At 39.3% G+C, this 23,380-nt stretch overlaps 1 protein-coding gene across 8 annotated transcripts in view; it reads left to right on the top strand.

Annotated features, from left to right (window-relative positions):
• Positions 1 to 23,380, top strand: part of CLASP1 (cytoplasmic linker associated protein 1) — a 156,073-nt gene that overhangs the window by 89,056 nt on the left and 43,637 nt on the right. For 2 of the 8 annotated variants that reach the window (XM_080346551.1, XM_080346550.1), the window contains 5 exons: positions 1,242 to 1,268; positions 2,924 to 3,091; positions 16,380 to 16,483; positions 18,969 to 18,992; positions 19,930 to 20,174. In XM_080346551.1, the coding sequence (XP_080202677.1) occupies positions 1,242 to 1,268; positions 2,924 to 3,091; positions 16,380 to 16,483; positions 18,969 to 18,992; positions 19,930 to 20,174 (568 nt within the window). Of the gene's footprint in view, positions 1 to 1,241; positions 1,269 to 2,923; positions 3,092 to 8,763; positions 8,872 to 12,776; positions 12,840 to 16,379; positions 16,484 to 18,968; positions 18,993 to 19,929; positions 20,175 to 23,380 lie in introns of all 8 variants that reach the window. The other 6 variants (XM_080346546.1, XM_080346547.1, XM_080346544.1 and 3 more) reach the window with 6 other exon arrangements.

Genomic DNA, 23,380 nt, shown 5'->3' with positions numbered 1-23,380 from the left:
GTAGCTGACTGCTGTCCTGGGTTCTTGCCCTGCCAAGCTTCTCCTGCTTATGTGACTGTATTTCTGTATGTGTAATACGTGAGCTGTCTGAAGTTAATGTGATTGGACATAAATTTAAAATAGGATGTAATCTATTTTGCTTAGATACAGGGAGGAGAGTTCTGCCCTTTGATTCACATGGCACATCTGCAGTCTCTGGCTTCCTGGCAAAGCACGGTTTTCACCAAGGAGCCACATGTATGGTGCTGCTGCGTATTTGTCATGTGTATCTAAGGAGAATTTTGTCACTTGGACACTAAAGAGTTGAGGGGAGGGAGAAAACCACTGGTGTTTTGAGGACCTTCAAGCTTCTGGGAAAGAGGAGATGGTGTTTGTGGAAAGACATGTTTGTTCTGAGGACTTGTCTTGCTTTGCACCCTTATTTCAAAGCCCTTTTCTGTTCATGCTCTCATTGCTTTGCTCTGTCATGCTGGAGGGATGGGGAAGCAGTTTATAGCATTGTGGGAGAGATGGAGAGAAATATTCAGGATGAGGCTAAATGGAAATCTTTACAGTGAGGTCATGAGGGAATTTGGGCTTTGCTATGCCCATCTAAATTGATTTATTCAATTTGGAACCTAAAACTGACCCAAAGGTAGGAATGATTTTTTTTCCCCCTAAACTTAGTGTAGTGAAGAAGTGATCAGACCAGATGAGACAAGTCTCAGAAGCATTTAAAGAATAGTTGAGTATCCAAAGGTTTCAAAGATTATGGGCTTAATTTTCTATAGAATGTTTTATGAAGCATTAGGATGGTCACATCCGAACCTGCTCCCTTGGTCTAGTTTGCTGATTCCCAATTCCAGCCTAGCCCAGCTAGATGTGATCTTTATCCTAAACTGAACATTGCATGAAATAAGTTATGAATTCAGATATAATACAGTCCCAGGACCAAATTCTGCATGCCCACACAGGGATAACCCTGTTGCAATTTTGCAGACTGGGCTGGGGTGTAATTTAGAACAGAACTTGGGTCTCAGTGTGTTGGTTGATATTTAGCTAAGAAGCTGATCAACCTTGGGAAATGGTTAGTCACACCTGCAGATTAACTCACTGTGTTATGCAGAGGCTTTAGGAGTGACATGTTTGTGAATAAATCTGTCTGTATTGTGTATAGCATAAACCGCATGCTGAACACTGTATTGTCTTGCTGTCTTTTAATCCACTTTTTGCCTGTCCTTTGGTCTGCCCTCATAATCAAGGATCCAGATCAGCTAATCCTGCTGGTGGTAAGAAACGTTTTCCCTTTCTTGCTTTCTCACATTATTTTCTTCACATTTTTAACTGCTAAGCTTCCCTCCCTCTCTGCTAACTATGAGACCTACAAAATATTTTCTTAAAGTCATAAATCCAAATGTGCCTGGCAAGTGATTTTGCTTTCTCATAGGAATCAAACATGGTGAGCATACATTCCACGTATTGCAGCTGGCTTATTGCTGCATCTTAAACCACAGGTGCTAAATTCTTCTTTCAGTTACTTCAGTGCAACCCTGCTGACATCAGTGAGATTGCAGCGGTGTAACTGAGAGGAGTGTTGGCTTTCAGGGTGTGAAACCTTTTTGGGGGAGCCAGCACCACATACAGTATTGGAGTATTTGGTTCCTTTGGCCAAGAAATTGTAGTGAACAAGTAAATTAAATAAAACGTGTTATCATGTTGTCCATCGGATTAATAGAATTGCATATCTTCAGAAGAGCAGTGTTTAACTCTTGCTAGTCATAATAGTATCTGGAACTGATTTTTTTTCTGAAATGTGGGGATACTTTTCAGAAGGAAATGAACATGACTGTTGGTTCAGAATATCAGCTTGTCTGAGTATGTTCTTACAACTTTTTCAAAGATACATTTGCTGACTGTTTTATCAAACAAATTGAATGTCAGGAATGATAAGATCAGCAGCAAACTTTCACTGACTGTTTTATATCTGAAAAAACAAGAGAGAGTCCTTAATCTATTACAGTTCTTTGTGAGTACCTTTAAGCTTGCATTAGTTTGTTTTCAAGCAACTTACCAAATGAAGAACCACTGGAAAAAAAAAGGTATTTTTTAACTCATTGAGTTAGATAGTAGAAGTATTTCAGATAAAAAATATCTACTGCAGCTGGAATGTAAATATGTAAACAAACATTGGTTAGTAGACTGGGTTGCAGACAACATTGCTTGGAAGACATGTAAACTTGCCATGGACTATTCAAGCAAACAAGGAAAAATGGGCCAACTATTCAACTTGCTGAAAATTTTCTCCAACTGAAAACTAAATAGCTTAGGTTAAACTAGTCAGGCTTAAGTAAGCCAGCATCTTGACAAATGTGACACTCAGTTTACTGTTTATTGTGCTGAACTGCTGCTGTTGAGATGATATTTTTAAAAATTTTCCTTAATTATTGCAGGAAGGCAATGCCACTGCTGTAGTGTAGCATGAAGATGCCCGGGCCACCTTGCAGCAGGTGACCTGTGCCAGAAGCCGGCTCGCTGCAGCACGGAGCTCCACAGGCACGTGTTGCTTTGTGAGGAGCTGACGCAGCCTGTGACTTCCCTGCTGCTGCAGCGAGGCTGCTCCTGGCACCTCCGCAGGCTCGGGCACGGCCAGCTGGGGTATTTGTACCCTGCAGTGTCTGCTTTGGTCTTGCTCTCAGCTGGGCAGTGTGGTTCGTTCAGGCAGGGTTCCTGATGTGAGCGTTCATTGTCCTTGGACTTCCCTCAGTCTTCTTTGACAGCCTATGGGGAACAGTCCTGTTAGTTTTCTGAGTGATTTGGGTCAAATTTGTAGATAGGGCTGATTGTGTTCCAGTTTTGCTGTCAGCGTATTTTAAATTTTGCGGTTTTAATTTTTTTCTCTCTCTTTCTCTCTCTCTCGCTCTCCATATTTCTGGTTCTCTTCTAGCTGGTAGCCGGTCTAGTTCTCCGGGTAAGCTGTTAGGAAGCGCCTATGGTGGCCTGAGCGGTGGAGCGTCCAGAGTCCAGCCGGTGCCGTCTTCTGCAGAGAAGCGCAGCAAGATCCCTCGGAGCCAGGGATGCAGTCGAGAGACAAGCCCCAACAGAATCGGACTAGGTAAGAACAGTCCCTGCAGTGACATGCTGACCAGTGTGCTCGGCAGAGGGGCTTTCCTCTTGACTTGGAGACTGTTTACATTTTACTGTTATTCTTCTGAGTTTTTCAGCTGGCAAGTTAGTGCGATTGTGTTTTGTGGGAGAAATACTTTAATTTTCCAAGTTGAGCTATAGTTTCAAAGTTGGCGTAAAGATGTCATGAGATGTTTTCTGCTTGAAATTCAACATGAGCGATATTATTAGATCAGGCAACAAACACATTTGTTGTGGATAACCACCACAGCAAAAACACCTCATTTGGCTTAGTCCTAAAATGAGCTGAGCAATTTTTACAATCAGGTAGAATCAAGGGCAAAGAGCATGTTCTTGGATTATTTTAGAGATTTTGCAGCTTAATTGGTTTGCTTCTCTCATCTTTAACGTTTTGGAGCCACTTTCTTAGATGATGTTTTAGACTTGTGATTTAATTGTTCTGTTCCCAATATTCTTGTCTCAGTGACTTACGTAAATATTCTATAATAGTTTTTATTTTCAAATTTATCAGCAGACTTATTTTTTAAAGTCAGGTGAGTGAGCATCATTATATATAAACTTCTGTGTATCTGGATTGGGTTGAAAAGGTATTCAGTGTGCTGTCTGAACAAGTAATTATTGCTTTCATTTTTTAAATTGAGATGTTTTCACAAGTTTGAAGCTTATGTAGAGGAAGAACACTTTAATACCGTTACTGTATTATTTTATATTTCCAAAGAATTTATTAGCGGGTTGAAATTGTTTGAAATTATAGTCCTATTGTTGTCAATTGAATATTTAATTACTGCTTTAGCAAATGTATTTTAAGCTATCTTTCTATTTAGAGTATGTTGTTAGAGACGTATCTTATTCATTCTTTAAGTATATTGATATGAATTTAAAGCACCTGAGTGCATATGCTATTATGATTCATCAAAAATATTACATGTTCAGTGTGATTATTTTTCCAAATTCAATGTTCTTCTCCCATCTGATCTATTTTATGGCCTCTGTATGAATTGTGCTTTTCTCTTCATTGCTTTTAAAATGTAAAGTGCCTCCAAAATACTAGACGTAATTATACTGTTATCACAGTGCAGAAGGACATTGTTTTTTAGGAGGAAACAAAGAATGATGGATAGTACCATCACATAAGCTTAAACTGATCATCACATTATGTGATCTGATTTGAAACAGTCTTGAGCATCTGAAGGGAAATTGCCTTGTGTCAAATCCTCACTCTTGGGTTGCCTGCTTTCAAGTATATTATGGGAGCCTTGAATTCTTTTGAACGTATAATTTGTATCTCGTTGCTGTGATGTGCTCCCCGTGAACACAGTCCATGTCTGTTCTTTGGGAGAGAGCTCTGACAGATCTATCAGGTGTGTGGCTTCCACCTGCTCCCTGGGTTGATGGCCACAGCCTGTTCTTTTGGGCTGTCATGGGAACCTGGAGAGTCTGACACTTGTGTTGTCTTCAGTGGTCAGTTGCAGAAATTGTCTTTATTGGACCTTGAAAATGGTAATATCGGCTTGCATGGAGATAGCTTTTTGAGCTGTCATCTTCATACTTCATTCTATTGTATTTATTACTTTATAACATAATAGCTAACAGTATTTTGCTTTCTTATTGTGTTGCTTCAGTTGCTTTTGTTGGCATTTTTTTCATTTGTTCATTTCATGGAGACTCCCACTCACCTTGGTCTTAAGTATGTTGATAGACCTGTTCAGATTCTGATTCAAGAAGGTGCTTGAGCTCATGTCTGGCACCAAATGTATGTGGGATTATTTACACATTTGACACAGATGTGCTTATCCAATGGGCTGAAACATCTCTTAAGCCTGTGATCACACTGCAGTGCAGCACGTGGTAAAGCATCGTGCAGATCAGGCCGTTGGAAATGGGTAATATCCGGATCCCTTCATAACTCATCCGTTGACTTGTGCAGTGTCTTCAGGGACAACTGGGAGTTGCAGCTGGGCCTGTGCTGTGTCTGCAAGGTCAGCACACAGAGAGTAAGTGTTTGCATGCAGCTGGGCTTTTTGCAATAAGCTTCCACTGCCTGCCTGTGGCAGTGTCAAGCTGATAGTGCCTCTGCATGTGGATGCCTGCAAGCATCAGCAGCTTGCAGTTAACTTAGATTCAAATTAGATGTAAGGAAGAAATTTTTGACAGTGAGAGTGGTGAAACACTGGCCCAGGTTGCCCAGGGAGGTGGTTGATTCCCCATTCCTGGAGACATTCAAGGCCAGGCTGGACGGGGCTCTGAGCAACCTGATCTAGTTGAAGATGTCCCTGCTTATTGCAGAGGGATCGGACTAGATGAGCTTTGAAAGTCCCTTCTAACCCAAACCTTTCTATGATTTCTGTGCTGCCCAGAGGTTATCCAGGGGCTTTTCTTCAGGCCCCTTGAAGGACATTTCAAAGGTGATGTCTCTTTCCTATGGCTTGAAAGTTTATCTGTTTGCAGTTAATTCTGTTGGATGCTTAGCATATCATGTGGCACAGTTGGATCTGAATCAAGGCTCTGATTCTCCAGAAAGTGAAGCAGACACAGCTGGTTATCCAGTTAATGCAGCAGCACTACTTCTGTTGGGGTTATGTTGTGTGTGTTTATTGGAAAGCTGAAGACGGTTCTTGACTTGCATCTGTTGGGTGTACCCAACTGCAGAGCTTTCCTTTGGTTGTTCTGGCAGCATTTACAGGCTCTTTAAAATGCTTGTATTGCTGTAATAGAAGTGTCTGCTGAATTTTAGTCTCCACTTAAGAATCATTAAAAATCACACCCTAATGAAATACAGCTTTCTTCCAAGTGGTAGATTGGCAAACAGGGACACCATCAAGTTCTGCTGGTGGTATTTGCATCTGTTGGGTTCCACTGGTGTAAGACAGCCTAATAATGTGTTTTGATAATGATGATAACCATATCCAACTGCTCTGCCTTTCTAGATCAAATAGATAAGACTTAAGATACATCTAGGAAGTTGGGGCTTCATTGGAAGCAACCTCCCTTTGTCTGGTCCCAGGCCCTCAGTCCAGAGCTGGCTGTGGCCACACTGTCTGCTTTCATCCTGCCAGCTCCTTTGAATCAATTTTGCTATTCATTTATTTAATATCTATTCAGTTTCTAGGGGCTGGGAATTCTGAAATTGAGACTTAGGTCTGTCTTCTCTGCCTTTGCTGCCTGCACTGCAAAAACAGGCTGTGACAGTACAAGGCTTGTCTAAATGACAACACTGCTGGCCCTTATTGCTGGCAGTGCCCAACGAGAACAGCTGATATCCCATCTTCCCTACACAACGCAGCAGTAAAAATGTGGGGCAGGTGCTTGGGAGTCCACAACAGACTCATCCAGTTCTTTCCAATCCTTTCTTTTCTCTTGCATTTGTATCCAGTAGCATGCAAATCTTTTGTTTGACCATTACTCATGAAGTACCCAGTGTTCATTTTTGGGTGCGTTGTGCTTCATCTGTGGCATTGTCCTACTAGTCTGTTCTCATGCAGGTAAACTGCATTTTCCTCATACTTTGTGCAGCTGCTGTTAGCTGTTATAGAAGGAGAGTGTATTGTGTGCATCCATTATAATTTTTTGATCATTTACATCTCTCCCTCTCTAAAGAACCTTTCCTAGTTTTAGTAGGGTCATATCATAGAAAAGATTAACAAATCTTCTCTACTTAAGACTGTGCAAACCTGATGTGAAGGCTGCCATTATTTACACATAAGCATGAGACCCAAGAATGAGAACTTTGCTTCTAGAGTCCTCATTTTCAAGAAAGTATTCGTGTAGAAGACTTTAAAGTGTTACTTTCACTTGTAGGATTATGGTATTTGTGGGCCTTAATTCCATCCAATTCATATTATTTAGTCTGTCTTATTTGTTACAAGACCATCTAACTCAGAAATTTTAGACATTATGGTGATCTAATCACCTTGTCAACAGCTCATCTTGTGTTGTCTGGCATCAAAGTTCAACCATCAGAACCATTAATTCATCTGAGAAATATGAGCTGGGTTTTGCAAAACTGGGAAGGATTTGGGAAACGAAGAATCTGGCAGTAGGCTCTATTTCATTTTTAAAGCCTAAATATGAAGGTTTCTATTTTGTTCTGTACTGTTTTGCTTGAAAGGGTCCTAATAGATCCAGAGTATGAGAGCCCATAGAAGCACTGTAGGTGAACTTTATTAGCTTGAGTCTAGACATTTGAGTTCTGTATACAAACCACTTTATAAGAATATAAATATTCTGAAGTGTGCAAATCGCACTATTTTTATAAATATGAGGATATGGTTAAAGTATTCATATAAAGCAAGTTGATGTTATGTTTATGTGGCTCTGCTCCATTGTTATCAAAGCTGGTAGATTAGATTTTACTCTACATGAGAAAATTCCTTAAAAGGCACTTCCTGAACATTTAAAATATGCTACTGCCTTTTCAAAACAGCAAAGGAAATCCCTCTCTAGTCATTAAATTTTTCAAGGAAAACTCTTATAACTGCCTTTTTTTTTTTTTTTTTTACATAAGAAAACATTGTATTCTATACCAGGCATACAGCTTACTAAATAACATGCTACAAACATCTCTCATGTCAAAATGACGCGATTTGCAGAGGAATAATCCAATTTTAAATACCTAAAATGCTGATTTTTATAAAATCCTTGATGTTAAGCAACTGAAGGGCCTGGCTCTGTTTTTCCTACTTAGACAATACTTCAGCTAAAGGCAGTGGAATTGGTTTTTACTATGAAAGCAGCTTAATCTTCTATCTTCTACTTTGTATTTGGCCAAATGAAGATTGTGCATGAGGAGTTTCCGTGACACAGCTGCCAGGCAGGAGCCTCATTAGGCAGTGGGAGATGGAACACTTGATAGCTACCAGACCAAAGAGTATTGTTGATGTAGGGCTTTGTCAAAGTAAATAATATAGTTTAAAACTCTCCTTAAGTGCACATATATCTCAATCTGTGTTGATATAAAACTATAAACATAAGGTTTTAGAAATGTTTGAGTAGCAGAAATTAGATAGCTTCTGTTAAAGATCTGAAGCTGGTGTTGCCTTAAAATTCAAACCTTTTTTTTTAACCTGTCTTTCAGGTATTCAGGTTCTAAGTGCTTTTTCCCAGTATCTTTCATTGGAGAGAAATATCTCTGCAAGACTGAACAATACACCTTTTTTCCTTAGGATATTTGTTTGTGGCAAAACTATCCATATGAAAGACAAATCTATGTAAAATTGCATAATGATATTGTGACTACTTTTAAAAATTTTGACCTGTTTTCTTTCAGAAGGATGTTTATCTTATAATTAAGGAAAAAAATATTCCAGAAGGCTTTCTTTTAGCCCTGTTTTGCATGTTTTGTAACAGTAGAGCTCCCCTAAATGATTGAAGATTCCTGCTCTACTTGAATAACAAAACTTGAATTGCTTAAGAAAAAAAACTAGACCGTCAGCCAGACATTTAATGCTGCTGAAACTTCACATCACAAACACAGCTCAGCACGTAAGGTAGTTGGTTTGTAAAGAGCCTGGGAAGGCTGCTGCAAATTATAATTACTAATGTAATAATTACCGTAACTAACAGATATGTGACTTGACTTTGAGCTTTCTGTCCTCATTAAACTTGTTCACCTTCTCTGAAACTCTCCATGCTGCATGCTAGCACGGAGCAGTCGTATCCCCCGACCCAGCATGAGTCAGGGGTGCAGCCGTGATACCAGCCGTGAGAGCAGTCGAGATACAAGCCCTGCTCGGGGCTTTCCTCCACTTGGTGAGTACATGTAGGCATTGGAGCTTTAAGGGTCAATTTTTTTTTTCCTCCTTTTCCCTTTTTCCGATTGCCCTTTCAAGGCACTGCCAGGTGGAATGAGCCCGTCCTCTCTCGGATTCCTGACACACTCCCTGTTTCCAACGCTGTTTGCCTTCTGTTTTCTTCTGCATGCTTCAATTCTGGTTTTCAGCATTTCACTGGTAGCAGGAAAATAGTTTATTTTTTGAACGTCTGTTATTTTTAGTTTCATTAAATCAGCTTGTATGGGGCTGCTGTGCTTCGCTTCACAGCACTGGTGGAAATCTTATGGGAAGGCAAGCCTCTATATTCTAGGTCACAGTGAAGTTGTCGGTAGCATCGTAGACTGTTGAGTGACTTTAATTATTCATGATCTGATTTTCTTACAGCTAGGTACAGTAGCAGTATATCATTTCTATACTAAATCCTCCAAGAGAGTTAGAAGCTCTCTTTTGTAGAGGTTTTACACGACATTGTCAATCATATATTAACAAGTTGCACATGCCTTTTTGTAGAAAACTTTTTCAAGCAGCCTAAAATCGTGGAAAGGTTGAGATTTTGAGGGAGTGTCATTAACGTGCAGCTTAAGTGTACAGTACAAATAGAAAATTTCATTACATTTACCACATGCAGAAGTTTTTCTGCACAATTCTGAAAACAGCAGGATATTTAATGTTTCTGATCAAACACCATGTCATATTTTCAACCAAATACATTACTTGTTGTATGAAAGATTTTTGTCATCACAGACATAATGAAATATAGTTTATCTCAGGCCCTTTTCATTTTTGTAGTAATTTCATAGCTGCGCATGTGGTATTAAAAGTGAGAAAGATGATGTTACAAATCTAATCAAGTCTAAAGAATGATATTACAGGATCTGTTTTGTACATAGTGACAAAATATAGGTGTATCATGTAGTGTGTAGGTGGAACAGCATTTTGGGCTTAGTTCTACAACTTTAATCCAATAGTGAGAAAAAGTTATGAAAAATACAGACAAATGGGCAAAATTTTCCTGTTTGCTTCTCCCACTTGATTAGTCTGCTGTACTGTATACTGTAATCTTCTAAACTTGCATAGGTGTTGTCATTGATTTGGCTATCAGTGCAGAGGCTGGTGATCTTCATCCATGGGAAATCATTGGCAAAAATCCCATTGATTTCAGTGGTGTGGAGTGAAATCTTCAGGTTAGTATTAGAGAGGCTTCTGCGTTCAAAACTTTGAGCTATGAAATAACCTATTTGCATTATATGTAATATCTAAATTTCTGCTTTAAAAAATTGTGAGGTGTCTGAGTTACAATTCAGAACTTGATTCATGGCTCTTTTAAGATAAATAGATTAATTTGTTATTGATTAAATGAAGCAGATTTGATACTAGAGCCATAAAGAGATAGCAGGTATGCAACCTCAGCTCATTTCTATAGTACCCTTCCTAGTTTCAGTTCTGGATTAAGCTTTTTTTTTCTCCAGCCATTGTGTTTAAACTGGCTGGATTTCAGGGTTAACTCATCAGTGTTCTATGTCACTGTGCTGTGTTTTGTTTATTGTAGTGAAAATACATTAATTGAAATACTATCTTGAGCCCTTGTTCTGAAAAACAAATGCAGCATATGAGAATCACAGTTGGTGTGAGTTTTGTACACCACCACCATGGAGTCTGACTCGTACACCGACTATAAAATTTCAGTTACAGATGTCTGTTAAAGTGGTTGTAACAAACTTTATTGTGGAGAGAGGGTGATTTCATTTCAGCTCATGGTATTTAATTACATGAAGATTAAGGCATTTCTAGAAATTGTTATTAAAAGTCATTAAGGTAAGGTTAAGGGAGGAAGTATCAATATAATAGTAACCCAGTGTGGTTGTTATCCTATTTTTTTTGTGTGTCTTCATTGGAATGCTTTAATCTTGAATATGTTCATGAACTTGTTAATTATATTGTGTGTAATTCACCTGAAAGAAATTGATATTTGTCAATTTAAGCCAAAACTATATGTATTCTGTTACAGTATTTCTAGAACCCAGTTAATCTTACATTAGTGCTAGAATAGTATAGTCCTGCTGTGCATGGTCTATTTTTCCTCATAAATATTAACTTGTATATTAGTAAGTTATGCTTAAACTAGCTATATGTAAGCGACAGGATTGTTATATTTAATGGTATTACAGTCAATGTCAACGCTGACATCCTGACTTCGCAAATTGCTTTGTTTCGGGGCTGCTGTGCAGGTTTGCATGTCTGTGCACCACACTTCTTGTGTCCTAAGTTGGAAAGCGCCAGTGAAGAGTCACTCTACACTCAGTCTCCTTGCAGAGTTGTGATGATTATTTTTTTTTAACTGTTATTCCTGTTTTTCCATGGGCCTTGATCTTGCGGTGACATCCACAGGGGCACAGCGGATGGCTCAGGAGAAAGCAGTTGTGAGCTCAGAATCCTAATTGTGAGGTTCAGTCCATAATCCTGCACTGATCCTGCAAATGTTTCATGAGTTACGGTGTCAGTGCATTTGTTCTCTGGAATAGATGCATGTGTTCTCCATAGCTAAAGACCACATTGCATAATCTGTATAGCTTTTAGTCAAGCTCTCACAGCTGGAAAAAACTTCTTAATTTTTCTCACTTTGCTGACTTCTAGTTTATAATATTAGTATTTGTGTTTATGAATGCTTTGCCTTAAATGGATGACTTATAATTTTTCTCCTGCACACGTATATGCATAATTGACAAAGCCTATTTGTGTTAGGAAGGGATTCTGCTTTATTCTTTCAGTTTCTTGACAGTACTAGTAATGATGCTAAAGCAACAAGGCCTTCAGTGAGTCTGTGGTGGCGAATTGCTCAAATAAGCAGTCGGTTTCTGGGGTCAGTTGCTTGGAGCTAGGTGAGCATGTCATTGCTAAGACACAGGGAAAACCTCTTGAGAAAAACTGAATTTCTCCAATTTGGAAGTGGCTGGACCAGGTTTCCATTTGCTTTCGTTAAGAGCTCGCCTTTATGATGAATCCAAGAACTGAAAACCTCTCCAAAGACATTTTATAATTCCTATGCTGCTGACAACTGGGAATTGAAGTAGGAGCTGCCTTTGGCTTCAGCTCTTCTGCTACTGTGTATGCTCCTTTGCTATTAACAATTTGCATACATGCAGTGTATGATGTGCATATTCAGATTACCTGTGCATGTACACGCATACATTGAAGAAACATGTATGCAAAATTTGTTAACAGCAAGAGACTTTAGGTAGTAGCAACAGCTGTGATATGTGTGTACGTGTGTTCACTTGGAAGAAAAACAAACAAACACAACAAAAAACCAAACCTAGCCCAAAGACCTATGTGCAGTGGTTGGCTGACCTCCCTGTATGACTCTTTCTACTTCTGTGGTTACTCATTCTCTTTGTTAATGTTGCTTTTTTATGCATAGGCTAGAATGTTGTGGAAAAATACCTGCAAGCACAATTCCTACCCATTCATCATGGCTTCACTTTGGGGTTTAGATCAGACACATCTAAATCCTACTCTGTAGGTCTGTGCTCCACGTTCTCATGATGCCGTCTTCCAGATCTCTGGGTCTGGAACGTGACTGATGTGCACCGGGTTTTTTTTTGTTTGCTGAACTGCACTGGGTTTGGGACTGTTACAAGTGAGTTTTGTCATGCATCGTGTTTACGATCATGGGGGAAAAGTGGGGGTAAGCTACAGACAGAGGCGTCGCTGTGAGGCTTGCACTGTATCTGTTCTGCATCCATACACAGCGTCATTTCCCTGTCACTATGAAACACTGTTAGTGGTCGCGGTCACACACATCCCCTCTGGACTGTGGCATTTTTCTGTCTCGGGTTCAATGTGTGTTAATCCTGTGGGTGTTGCCATTCCTTCTACTTGCAGCTTCTCGACGTCATTCCAGGTCCACTAGTGCTCTCTCCACTGCTGATTCTGTTGGGCAGTCAGGTGAACAAGCGCTAACTGCATGAATCCACTTCTTATACGTTTGTTTTACACCATCTTCACATTTGCTGTCATGTGCATCAGCCAGCACTTGGCATGTGCTTCTCACCACTGCGGGGCTTTCTGTTCAGTTTCGTTCAACGTGCCTTTTTGTTTCAAATATCATTTATTGGATGTTTTTAATTTTGTGTATTTTACAAACATTGTGAGCAGTGTTTAAACAAAGGGTGATCCAGGGCTTTCTCAGTTCTCCTGTAAATTGCATCAGTTGTCCAGCATGGGCTAAATCCTGACTGATGCAGAGTCCTTGTAGCTCCTGTTTGTTTCCTCTTTAGCAGTGTAGCAGTTCCCAGTGCCAGGACCTGATCCCAGTGGGTTTCATCCCATTTATTACTAAATATTCTGGACTCCTGTCTCTGTTAATGAAAGTGCTTTTTGGGATCCTCTCCAAAATGCACAAGAGCAGCACGAGTTAAGCACCTGATGAGCTTTCAAAATGAACTTTGGAGGATAACGTGCTAATCCATCCTTCATATAATTCTGAAGGCCTTGTCCGAAGTACATGGAAGTTGTTGAAAAAATTATTTCCTTAATTTCACTGTGTTTGCATCAGGAAATTAATGCTTACATACAATGAGAAACATCTGCAGATTCCAGTGGCTTCTTCCCCATCCCTGTGCAGGATTTGCACAGGTGCAGGTTATGGAGAACCTTTTAACTACCTTTGGAATGGGGATATTTCACTGGGAATCTTGAAATGAAAGAGAGCTGCTAGCTTTGGGTCAATAGAAACTTAGTTGTGAGGACAAAGATGATGTCAAAGGTAAGGGCTCAGTGTTTACTTGGAGGTTAAAATTGCATATGGAATTAGCGATACTGAAAATTATGTGACTAAATCCCTTTAGGTAGGGAGTGAAAAATATTCTGTTTCTCTGAAGTCTAGTTATATGGCTGTCACTTACCTAAAACTCTCGAAATATTTCACTTATCAGGTTACTTGATGAAAAATGCCAAAGGGTCAAATCAGTTTGCATCATTTCAAAGTAATAATTTGAATTTTTAATTAACAAAAATAGTTGAAAATATTTTTAAAAGCCCTCAGCTGTAATACAGTTGTAAACTTTCTTTGCATTCAGCTTCCTGTGATAGTCACTTCATACTTGGCTCCAGTGATTTGGCAAAGCCTAATCAAATTGTATATGGTTACCTGTGTCCTAAAGAAGGCTAAAAATGACCAAATCAGGCCAAAAATGTTGGCTAGGAGTTCTCACCCAGTTTGTAACAAGTATAATAAATATAGTTAGGGGAAGAAGGGAATGTGGGCAGAGCATGCTCTGCTTATTTCTTGTCCAGTAACGTTGGACTTGCCTGTACTGGTTATTTCTGGATCTAAATGTGTTTCCAGCCTCACGTTAGAGAGACGCCGAGGTCTCTCCTAAGGTCCAGCTTCTGCACTTGGGTATGAAAATAGTGTCTTGGGGAGAAGACCAGGGTGACTTTAGGTGTTACGAATTTAAAGATCACTGAAAGAAGTATTTCAGAAAGTTCCTGATAGCAATGGAGACAGATGAACACCAGCATGCCACACTGTACTTAATTTGTTAAAAAAGGCTCCATTTTTTTTTTTTTTATTTCTTTATGCTGGGTATTTAAACTTATCTACAATTGAATTACTTTGTCATTCTGTTCTTCATTTAAAAAAACCCCAAACAAACAACAAAGCTATCTTCCCTTTTCTAATGTAATACTAAATTAATGTGAAAACAAATGACTGGTATTTTTGATGGATGTTATTTCGAAAGTTAAAGCCAAATTTTGCTAGAGTAATGTCACTGAGTTGGGTTTAAATATAAAAATGCGTCCAGAACTTTTACCAACATTTACAGCCCTTGTACCATACCAGATATAGTTTACTCTTAGGAAAATACTTGTCTTCTGTACATCTTTGTAGTGTATATCTCTGTAGTGGTGCCTTTAGTGTCAATAAGACCTAATGCGTTGTCATTGTCTCTGTGCTGCTATTAAGAGTGTACAGATCTTTCCATTTTAGGGATGATGTACTATTTCACCTAAATATTTGAAATCATTCTTCAACACAAGTGCATTAAAAAAGGGGATAGTAATAACACATACAACTTTTATTTCTTTGTGAAATGTCATGATTTGATTACTTTTTGGCAGTAGTTTTAAGAATTTTAGTTGTTTTTTTGGTTTGTTTTTTTGTTTGTTTTTTCCTTTGTAATGTGTTTTGTAGAAAATGTGCTTTTGTTGTAAATCAGAAATGTCTTGTGTGGGTACATAACTCTAAGAAACAGTAAATTTTTATATATAACACTCCTATTTGAAATAAATACTACTCTTCAGGTTTGAGATTTTTTTTCTCAAAATACAAATGGATCCACTCAGTTTGATTTCTGCTCCACCAAATTTGCTGGCAAAACTTCTATTGGCACATATGGGGGACAGAGGTGTAAGGTATGTCCCAGGAGGGATGTTCCCAGCCCTTCTCAAGTAAAGACAAGCCCACATGGAAACACAAACTTGGAGTGCCAAAACTAATCTTTGCTGCTTGTAGACCAGAGCCAGGATCCCGGTCATAGCGTATCTGTCCCTGTTGAGTGGGACCGGCCCGTGATACTTAAGTCACTGATTCTGTCATATCCCTGCTAGCACACCTTTATGAATTTGGCTTTTGCCCAAATAAACTAATTTCAGTAACTTTTTTGGCAGACTGGGCAAATGTTAAAGTGAGCTAATTAGTTTTAGGAGTGTAAACATCATTTTGCACTCAGCCTTGTTACTTTGATGCCACTGAGAGCTTTACTGTCAAATTCAAGGGGAGGATGATATTGTTTCGTCAAAAATACTGGTTTTAATATCATAGAGCTTTTAAACAATATTTCAGTCCAGTGTACATTTAAATGGCTTCTCAAGAACAGTAATAAAACAAAAATTGGGGTCACTTCACAAGCAAATCTTTTTTTTATACTGTAGAGTGTAGGGGGATATTCTACAGGTTAATCAAGCCTTCAGACATAAAATAGGCTAATCTGGTGCTGCTAGTCTTACATCCTTGCCTGAGAAAAAGCTGCAGGATGGATGAGTGCTCAGGTATTAACATGTTCTGACGCTGGGCACGATTCTGTCTCTCTGAAGTTAATGAAAGGCTTTCTCTTGATTTCTGAGGGTGCCAGATAGGGACTGGCATGTCTACCTTTGACATTAAAGTAAAACTTTGAAACAAGTTCTGTTTAAAAAGAAAGACAAAATAGATACTCTGCTTCCCAGATTTAAAAAAAGAAAGAAAAATAATTTTAAAAAGTAATGCCCTGAGGATCCAAAATTGTCTCTGGGGCCCAACAAACAATAGTTTATTTCTTACTCTAATGGTGAACTCTCTGGAGCTCTGGATAAAAGAGTGTTTAATGGAAAAGCACTGCGAGTTCCCAGAGCCTGTGGGGAGAGCTGCTCGGGCACCTGATTAGGATTCAAAGTGGATGTGAATTCATTTAACAATCCCTTTCAATGTTGTCTTTTGTGCAGACCGGTTTGGGCTCGGCCAGCCAGGCAGGATGCCTGCTTCTGTGAATGCCATGCGAGTCCTGAGCACAAGCACAGATCTGGAGGCTGCTGTGGCCGATGCACTGGTAAGAGGAAAAATACAAAATGCTTCCAACACCGGAAAGTGGCTTAAAGTTACCTGTACGTACGTTTTCCTCTTTCTTAAATAGCTTTGTTCTGATTGTGCCAGTGTCTCATGCTGTAGAGTTGGTTACCTTTTGCTGTTTTGTCTTTGGATATATTTGCTTCCTTATTCCACGTCAGTTCTCTGCAGTTGTTATCAAGCAGGCTGTGGCTCAGTGCTAGAGCTACAGGGTGGGTTGGATCAGTTGTTTGCCTTCTGCTTGACTGTCAGAGGACAAACGTGACACTATAGGATTGCTTGGCACCAATGGGGGCAGCGCTTTCCATCCACCCCATTACCTGCATGAAGACTTTGTCAAAAAACCTGTATTCTCTGTTAGTCTCAATTCCTGATCAGGTTTCAAAAATAACGGAGAATTTCACAAGTTCCTGCCCTGTGTTACTTGCACCTGGCTGGGTACTTGGATCAGCTCATAACTTAGCTTGCCTGTCATTGGTACCATTTCATGCAGTTAAATTGAAGTGTATTTGTCTAGTTTGATGTTAGTACTTTCAAAAATGCAGTGCTTTTCCAGATTTTTTTTGTCATTTTAAAAAATTTCATTGTCCTGTATAATCTTACTGTACTATAATCTCTCTCAGCTAGATGCTAGAGAGTGTTTTCTAGTCTTCAGAGGACAAATGTGAAGATAAACCTTTGGATTTAGCTTAAGTATTTGCAGGTGAGAGAATGTGTAGTGACAGGAGCAATTACCTTACAGCATTAGCTGAGTAGCAGCGTACCTTGGGTTTTCTCCAGCCCTAGACCTGAGCTGAGGGGAGGATTTCCTGATGTATCTTGAGACAGATATCTCAGGTCTCTCTTTCTGGAGAATGAGCCTTGTCCCCAGAGTTTGTGATCAATGTACTTTCTTTATTTCCTAGTTCACCTTCCCTAAGGATGGCTAACATTTTCCTTTTTATATTAGATTGTCACCCAGCTCATGTCACCTCCATTTCTGGATGATACTCCTGGAGAAATGTAACTTTTTTTTTTAAAGGAAAGGTAGATTCTATAAAAAGTGTTTGTGAATAATATAAAGGTAGTATATGGTAGATGGCAATGCTGCATTTAGTGGGCTGAATAGTTAGTGGACATTCTGTTACCAAATACAACAGCTTGTGAGCCAGTTTCTGTTCTCAGCACCTTGAATTTGCTACCAGTGCAGTTCAGGGCATAATTATAAGCGATGGTTTGCCCGTGTAAATGAAATAGGGCTGTGTCCCTGAGCGTGAGCAGTTGCTGAATACAGGTTTCTTGGGGGAGGAGAGGATCACTGTTTCAGTTCACTACTCATCACTGAGATCTCTTTGGGTGTAACTCAATAATCAGCTACGCTTAGAGAGTTCCCTTTTAAATATTTCACTCTTTTAAACTAAACTGCAGTATACTAGAATGTTAAAATCTTAAAGAGTCGAATACATAAAAAAGGAAGTTCATAAGTAGCTGGAAACTAAGGGGTGCTTCTGACTTGGTTGATCAATCTGAATTTGTATGACTCTAGGGGATGCAACGTGATCATGTTGTCCCCTTCTTTCCCACCACTCCAATTTGCTTTTTCTTGGTTGTCTTCTCACAACAGGCAGTTTGCAAACCCTCCTCAGGTTTCTTTTGAGAGAGTAAAAGCGGCCATCACATTAACTCAGCAGCCTTGCTTTCAGAGGAGTTTTTTCCTTGTAATAGGAAATGAAAAGAGCTTCTCCAAAGATGACTTCAGGCAAATGCTCGTTTTAAACAAAACACACATTGGGTCATTTTGTGACCTCCGCTCCCTGTGTACAATTCCTGTTGGATGCACTGCTTCTCGTTGAGAACTGGACTTGGCCTAAATCCACAGTCTAGGCTGGGAATCAGTGCTTGAATCTGTCAGAAGTACTCAAAGGGCGATGGAAACTTCGGTGTTGAGTAAGGCCTTTAAACCAGGGGTGCCAGCCAGGGGGTCTTGAAAGAAGCTAAGCTTCAAAAAAGTGTGGTGTAAGAACTGCGGGTTGAAAGAGAACTTGGTTAAGTGAAGTTGATTAAATGTGTTGTACTGTAGATAGTGATTTCCTGACATCAGAATTTCTTTCCAAGACTCTAAAATCAAATGCTACTACTAATGTGTGAGGAAATAAATTATTACTAAAAACTCTGGTATCATCCAGAGCAGCATTTCTGAAAAGTAAGCAAAGAGGTGCTGTGTGTAGATCTGACACTAAAAAATTTATGAACAGATAATCTCACTTCCAAGCTCCCTAATGGAGATTGTAGGCTGTAAGAGTAGTGCAACAGTTATGAGATAAAGTCAGGCGTTATTATACCCACTTTTATTTTGCTTAAACTGTATTTTCTTTTTATTTGCTAAGACACATTTGCTATACGTTTTTGTTGCGAAAACAAACCCTACATAAGCTTCTGACATAATTCTCTATGCTTTTTCCCACCCTTCAATATTTTCCTGCCTACAGCTGTTAGGAGACTCCAGGAGCAAGGTACTAGTGCTTTCTTGACTTTTTATTTCTATTTTCCAACTTTCCCCGCCCTATTGCTAACACCCATGATACTGCACTTGAGTTAATTTCTACGCTTCAGTCCTGCAGTCCTAGTGGAAGCAAAACTCTGCTGGCTTCACAAGTCCAAGAACTGCACAACTGGACACTGGAAGGAATTCTGTATCAAACACTTTAGAATATAGGCCATCTTTTCCCAATACATTGTCTTAACAGTCCTGTTGTGTTAAGGTTCATTTAAGAGTTTGCTTTGTAGTATAGCACACAATTTGTTTTGCTAGCATAATTATTGTACTATCTGTTCTGTAGGGGTCGAGGTTGTCAAAGATGAACCTAAGGGAATAAGGTCCTGTAATGTCATGCTATGGAAATTAGTGGGATTCGAAAAAACTCCCGTAGCAGCCTCTGGAAAAATCCTAGCCCAAACTAACAGAGAAATTGTCATCTTCTATATCCCAGTGCATCTCTAGAGTCACTTAATTATCCATATCAAAGTGACTGTGCATGCCAGCACAGATTCCTTCAGCTTTTCCTTCCTTATCTTTATTTTTTTTCTTGAATTAGAGGTTATATAATCATAGACTCTCTAACAATGGAACTGACCATTATTGACAATAAAATAACATATGATTTCATTACCAGTTGCTAATTCCGCTGGGCATAACTACCTTGCTTTCATGCTGGGGAAGGCAGGCCCTGCTCCTCTTAGTTGCTTGAATGGTCTCATTGAAATCAATGGGATCTGCCTTGCTTGACTGTGAGGGGTAAGCAGGCAGTGCTTGGTGACATATTTAAAACACTTTTGTCACTATAACAATAGCACTAGTCTTCCTTTCAGTGGTTATGGATGGAATGTTTTTTCTTTTGGCATTGATGTAACTTTATATAACTTACAAAGTCAGCGTTTCCCCTTTTCCAGAAAAAGCCCGTGAGAAGAAGATATGAACCCTATGGGATGTACTCTGATGACGATGCTAACAGCGATGCGTCAAGCGCTTGCTCGGAGCGCTCCTATGGCTCCAGGAACGGGGGCATTCCTCACTACCTGCGGCAGACCGAAGATGTGGCCGAGGTCCTCAACCACTGTGCCAGCTCCAACTGGTCTGAAAGGAAAGAGGGGCTCATAGGTCTTCAGAACTTGCTGAAAAGCCAGCGGACACTGAGGTGACCTTGGTAGTTTCATAGTGCCAGTCATTCATTAGAGGTGGCTATAGTCACAAGTCAGTAATGTTTACCTGCCTTATGCAGACAGCATTAACTTTAACAGTTCTGAAGGCTTTGTCTCCACAATGTGGGACTTTAATTACTTTTGGAAAAATTTCTGTGGTGTCACCAGTAAAGTTTGTATTAAGTTGTAGCAGTAATGTAGACAAGACTTAGATAAGCATGCTGTCTCCTCATCCCTTCTTCTGTCTCAAGAAGACGTCTGATGGTTGGTGCTTGTTGCAGCACAGTGAGATTTCCCACAGTGATGGAAATGTAAATGTGCTCAAAGGGTGGTGCTGTTTCTACATTAGTCTGTTTGAATCTTCTGTATCTTTTATTTTTTTTCTCCCCAGCAACTTAGTTGCTGAAGCAAACACTGCACTTATTCTAAAATGACTCAGGGTGTGTGTGTTTCAGAGATGAGATCAGATGATGCTCAATACCTTGAGTATACTTTAACTCTTTATGAAGACTGTGTTAGCTATAATTATAGATATTATTTGTAACTCTTTAAAATCTCATATCAGAAACTTGACTCTCCTCTAAATGATGTCATTTATAATGTAGAGGGAAGCTTCTTAAGGCATAAAGTAGGTGTACCGACTCTGAAACTTTGCTTATGCTAGGAGAGGCAGACCATTTTCTTTATTGAAAGCCACATAAACCCTTCAAATACCTTTGGCATGTCACACATTAAAGGATTGTAGAGTTACCCAACAGTCGTGAGGAAACTTCATTATGGCCACAGGTCACATTAGCTAAAGTTAACTGGCTCTCAAACCATGGGCTTTTCACCCTTAGTTCATGGTGAAAGTCCTTGGAAACAAGCTGTTTATCTTTTGGCTCCTTTGAAGGTAGCATTCACAAATAGCTGTAATGTTTTCATTTTCCTGTTATGAATATTATGTACTTACATTATGACCAAGTTTATAATGGTGGTTGTATGGTTTATAGCCTACATCCTTGGATTTGCACATTTTTTTCTGTTTTGAAAGAACTTCACACTGGCTGAACATATTTGATGGTTCATATTAACAGGCTGAATGAAAATGTACTGTGAGCAGGCCTGGAAAAGTTATTCTTGTGCCATCATAAAGATATTCTAGCATTTCACCTGATGTGGTGCAGTTCTTAAGTGAGAAGTGCTACAGGTTTTTATAATGACATCGGTAGCTAGAGTCTCTAGATCAGGGTTGCTTTCTGGTATGATCTATTTACCTGTTTTTTAAAAGATACTTCTCACATGTGTGCTGTCTTTTTTTCTTTATTTTAATGAACTGTCTGGAAAGACTCAGGCACCTCATACACTTACATGGGAAAGTTGAGTCAGACTTTGGTTTTTGTTTTTTGTGGGTGTTTTTTTTGCCAGAAAGGTGCGTGAGGATTATAACCAAGGTTTTGAGAGCTCTTGGGATAGTTCAATGGAGGAAGTGCAGCGAAGGTTGAGTGATGAGCTATTTAACCAGATCAGTAGCTCTTAGCAGTAATGCCAGTAGAATTCAGCTATTGTTTTCAGCTGTGCTGGTGGTGGTGTTTGAACTGTGCTGCTGTCACCAGTCCCTCAAGCTGACACATTTACTTACCTTTGATCCTGAATAGTTTATAAACCTGTCTCAGAAACTAAACCCCTGTGGAGTTATTTTTTTAATTTGATACTGGTTTTAGTTCTCTAGATTATATTTCATTTTGGTTTGCTTTTGGTCTGCTTCCTCCTTGGTTTGGGGTTGATCTGGTGCCTGTTCTGATTATTAGATTTTATCATACTGTTTGTTCCCACAGCATCTTGCAGAACATCATCAAGGTCATTAGTCCAAGGGGCAAGTCTGTCTGTCTTCTAATTAAACATAATTTCTGTTGTGGTATAACAAGTTTAATAAAAGACAATGATGTGGCTGGGTTTTCTTTAGTAGTCTGAACTGAAAGATGGCTGAGACTATATTAGCTGGGATTTGCATATCCAGAAAGATGTGTATGCAAAGTGATGTGGCATTTACATATCCTGTTTGTGTTCTACAGCTTCATGTGGCCTTATTCTATAAGAGTTCCCCATAAGGTCTTCTAAATAAAACAAGGCCAACAGCTCCCTTAAGGAGACATTCTTCCACTGCCTCTTTCAATCTAGTACGTGCATTGTTACCTTGAGTCCATGAGCTTTTAGAATGAGACACGCTTACACGCGGTGTCTTCATGCAACCTTTGGCCTGAAAGAAAATTCATTAGAGTAATAAATAGGAATTAATTCAGAGAGCTGCAATCTGCATGAAGTCAAGAGACCGTTGTAGAGTAGTCATTGTGAGACTGGGCAGGCTCATCCTGAATGAGACTGACAGCTTGCTGTGGTATCGTTACAAAGACTTTTTCCTCATCATCAGACTCTTAAGACCATTGGTTTTGTGCCTTTTAAAATGTTTGATTAACCTTTCATGCATAAATTTATTTGAAGAAATGTCCTGTGATACTTATAAACAGGCTAACATAAAATAATTGCAGACTACTATCATATTCCAGCCTGTTCTTTGCAGCTTGTTTTGAGAGGAGTATATGTTGGTGGATTGTAGAATTAACATCTTTCTGGGAAGAGGATACCTTTAGTCAAGACCTGAATGGCTGTTCTCTAAGCAATCCATGTGCATTTCACTAGTTGCTCTGGTTTTATTGTGAAAAATATCTAACTGCATCAATCATATGCAGGAAATGTTACTTAACTGTTGTGCTCTAGTTTTTGTTTGCACAGTAAACAAACAAAGCTTCTTCAGTCTTTGGCAATTTGTCTTGCAGGAAAACTAAGACTTGTGTTTTCAATATATGGCAAGTAAGAGCTTTGGCACCAAACAGTTCTGTGTTTGACTCAAACTCAGTATCTTATGAAAGGGACTCATACATCATTCTTTTTTCCCCTGGCATAGAGCGTTACTTACTGAGTGTCTAATAATCTCTTACTCAAAGGAGCCTCCACTTAAATTGCGCTTTGATTTAATTATCTTCTGATTTACTAGGTTGGCCACTTGTCTTCCAGGTCTAAACATTTGTCTCCTCAATGTGCCTGCTCTCAGGCTTTGTAGTCAGTTCTAGTAACTGTTGTGCAATTCTACACTGATTTTGCTGGAAGCTACTGAGAATTTAGACCAAAATATTTATGATTAGTATATACCCAAACAGCATAA

Source organism: Nesoenas mayeri, assembly GCF_963082525.1.
Source record: "Nesoenas mayeri genome assembly, chromosome: 6".
Classification (NCBI taxonomy): Eukaryota; Metazoa; Chordata; class Aves; order Columbiformes; family Columbidae; genus Nesoenas; species Nesoenas mayeri.
Note: the sequence above shows the minus strand (reverse complement) of the source record. Positions and strands in the feature narration are given on the sequence as shown.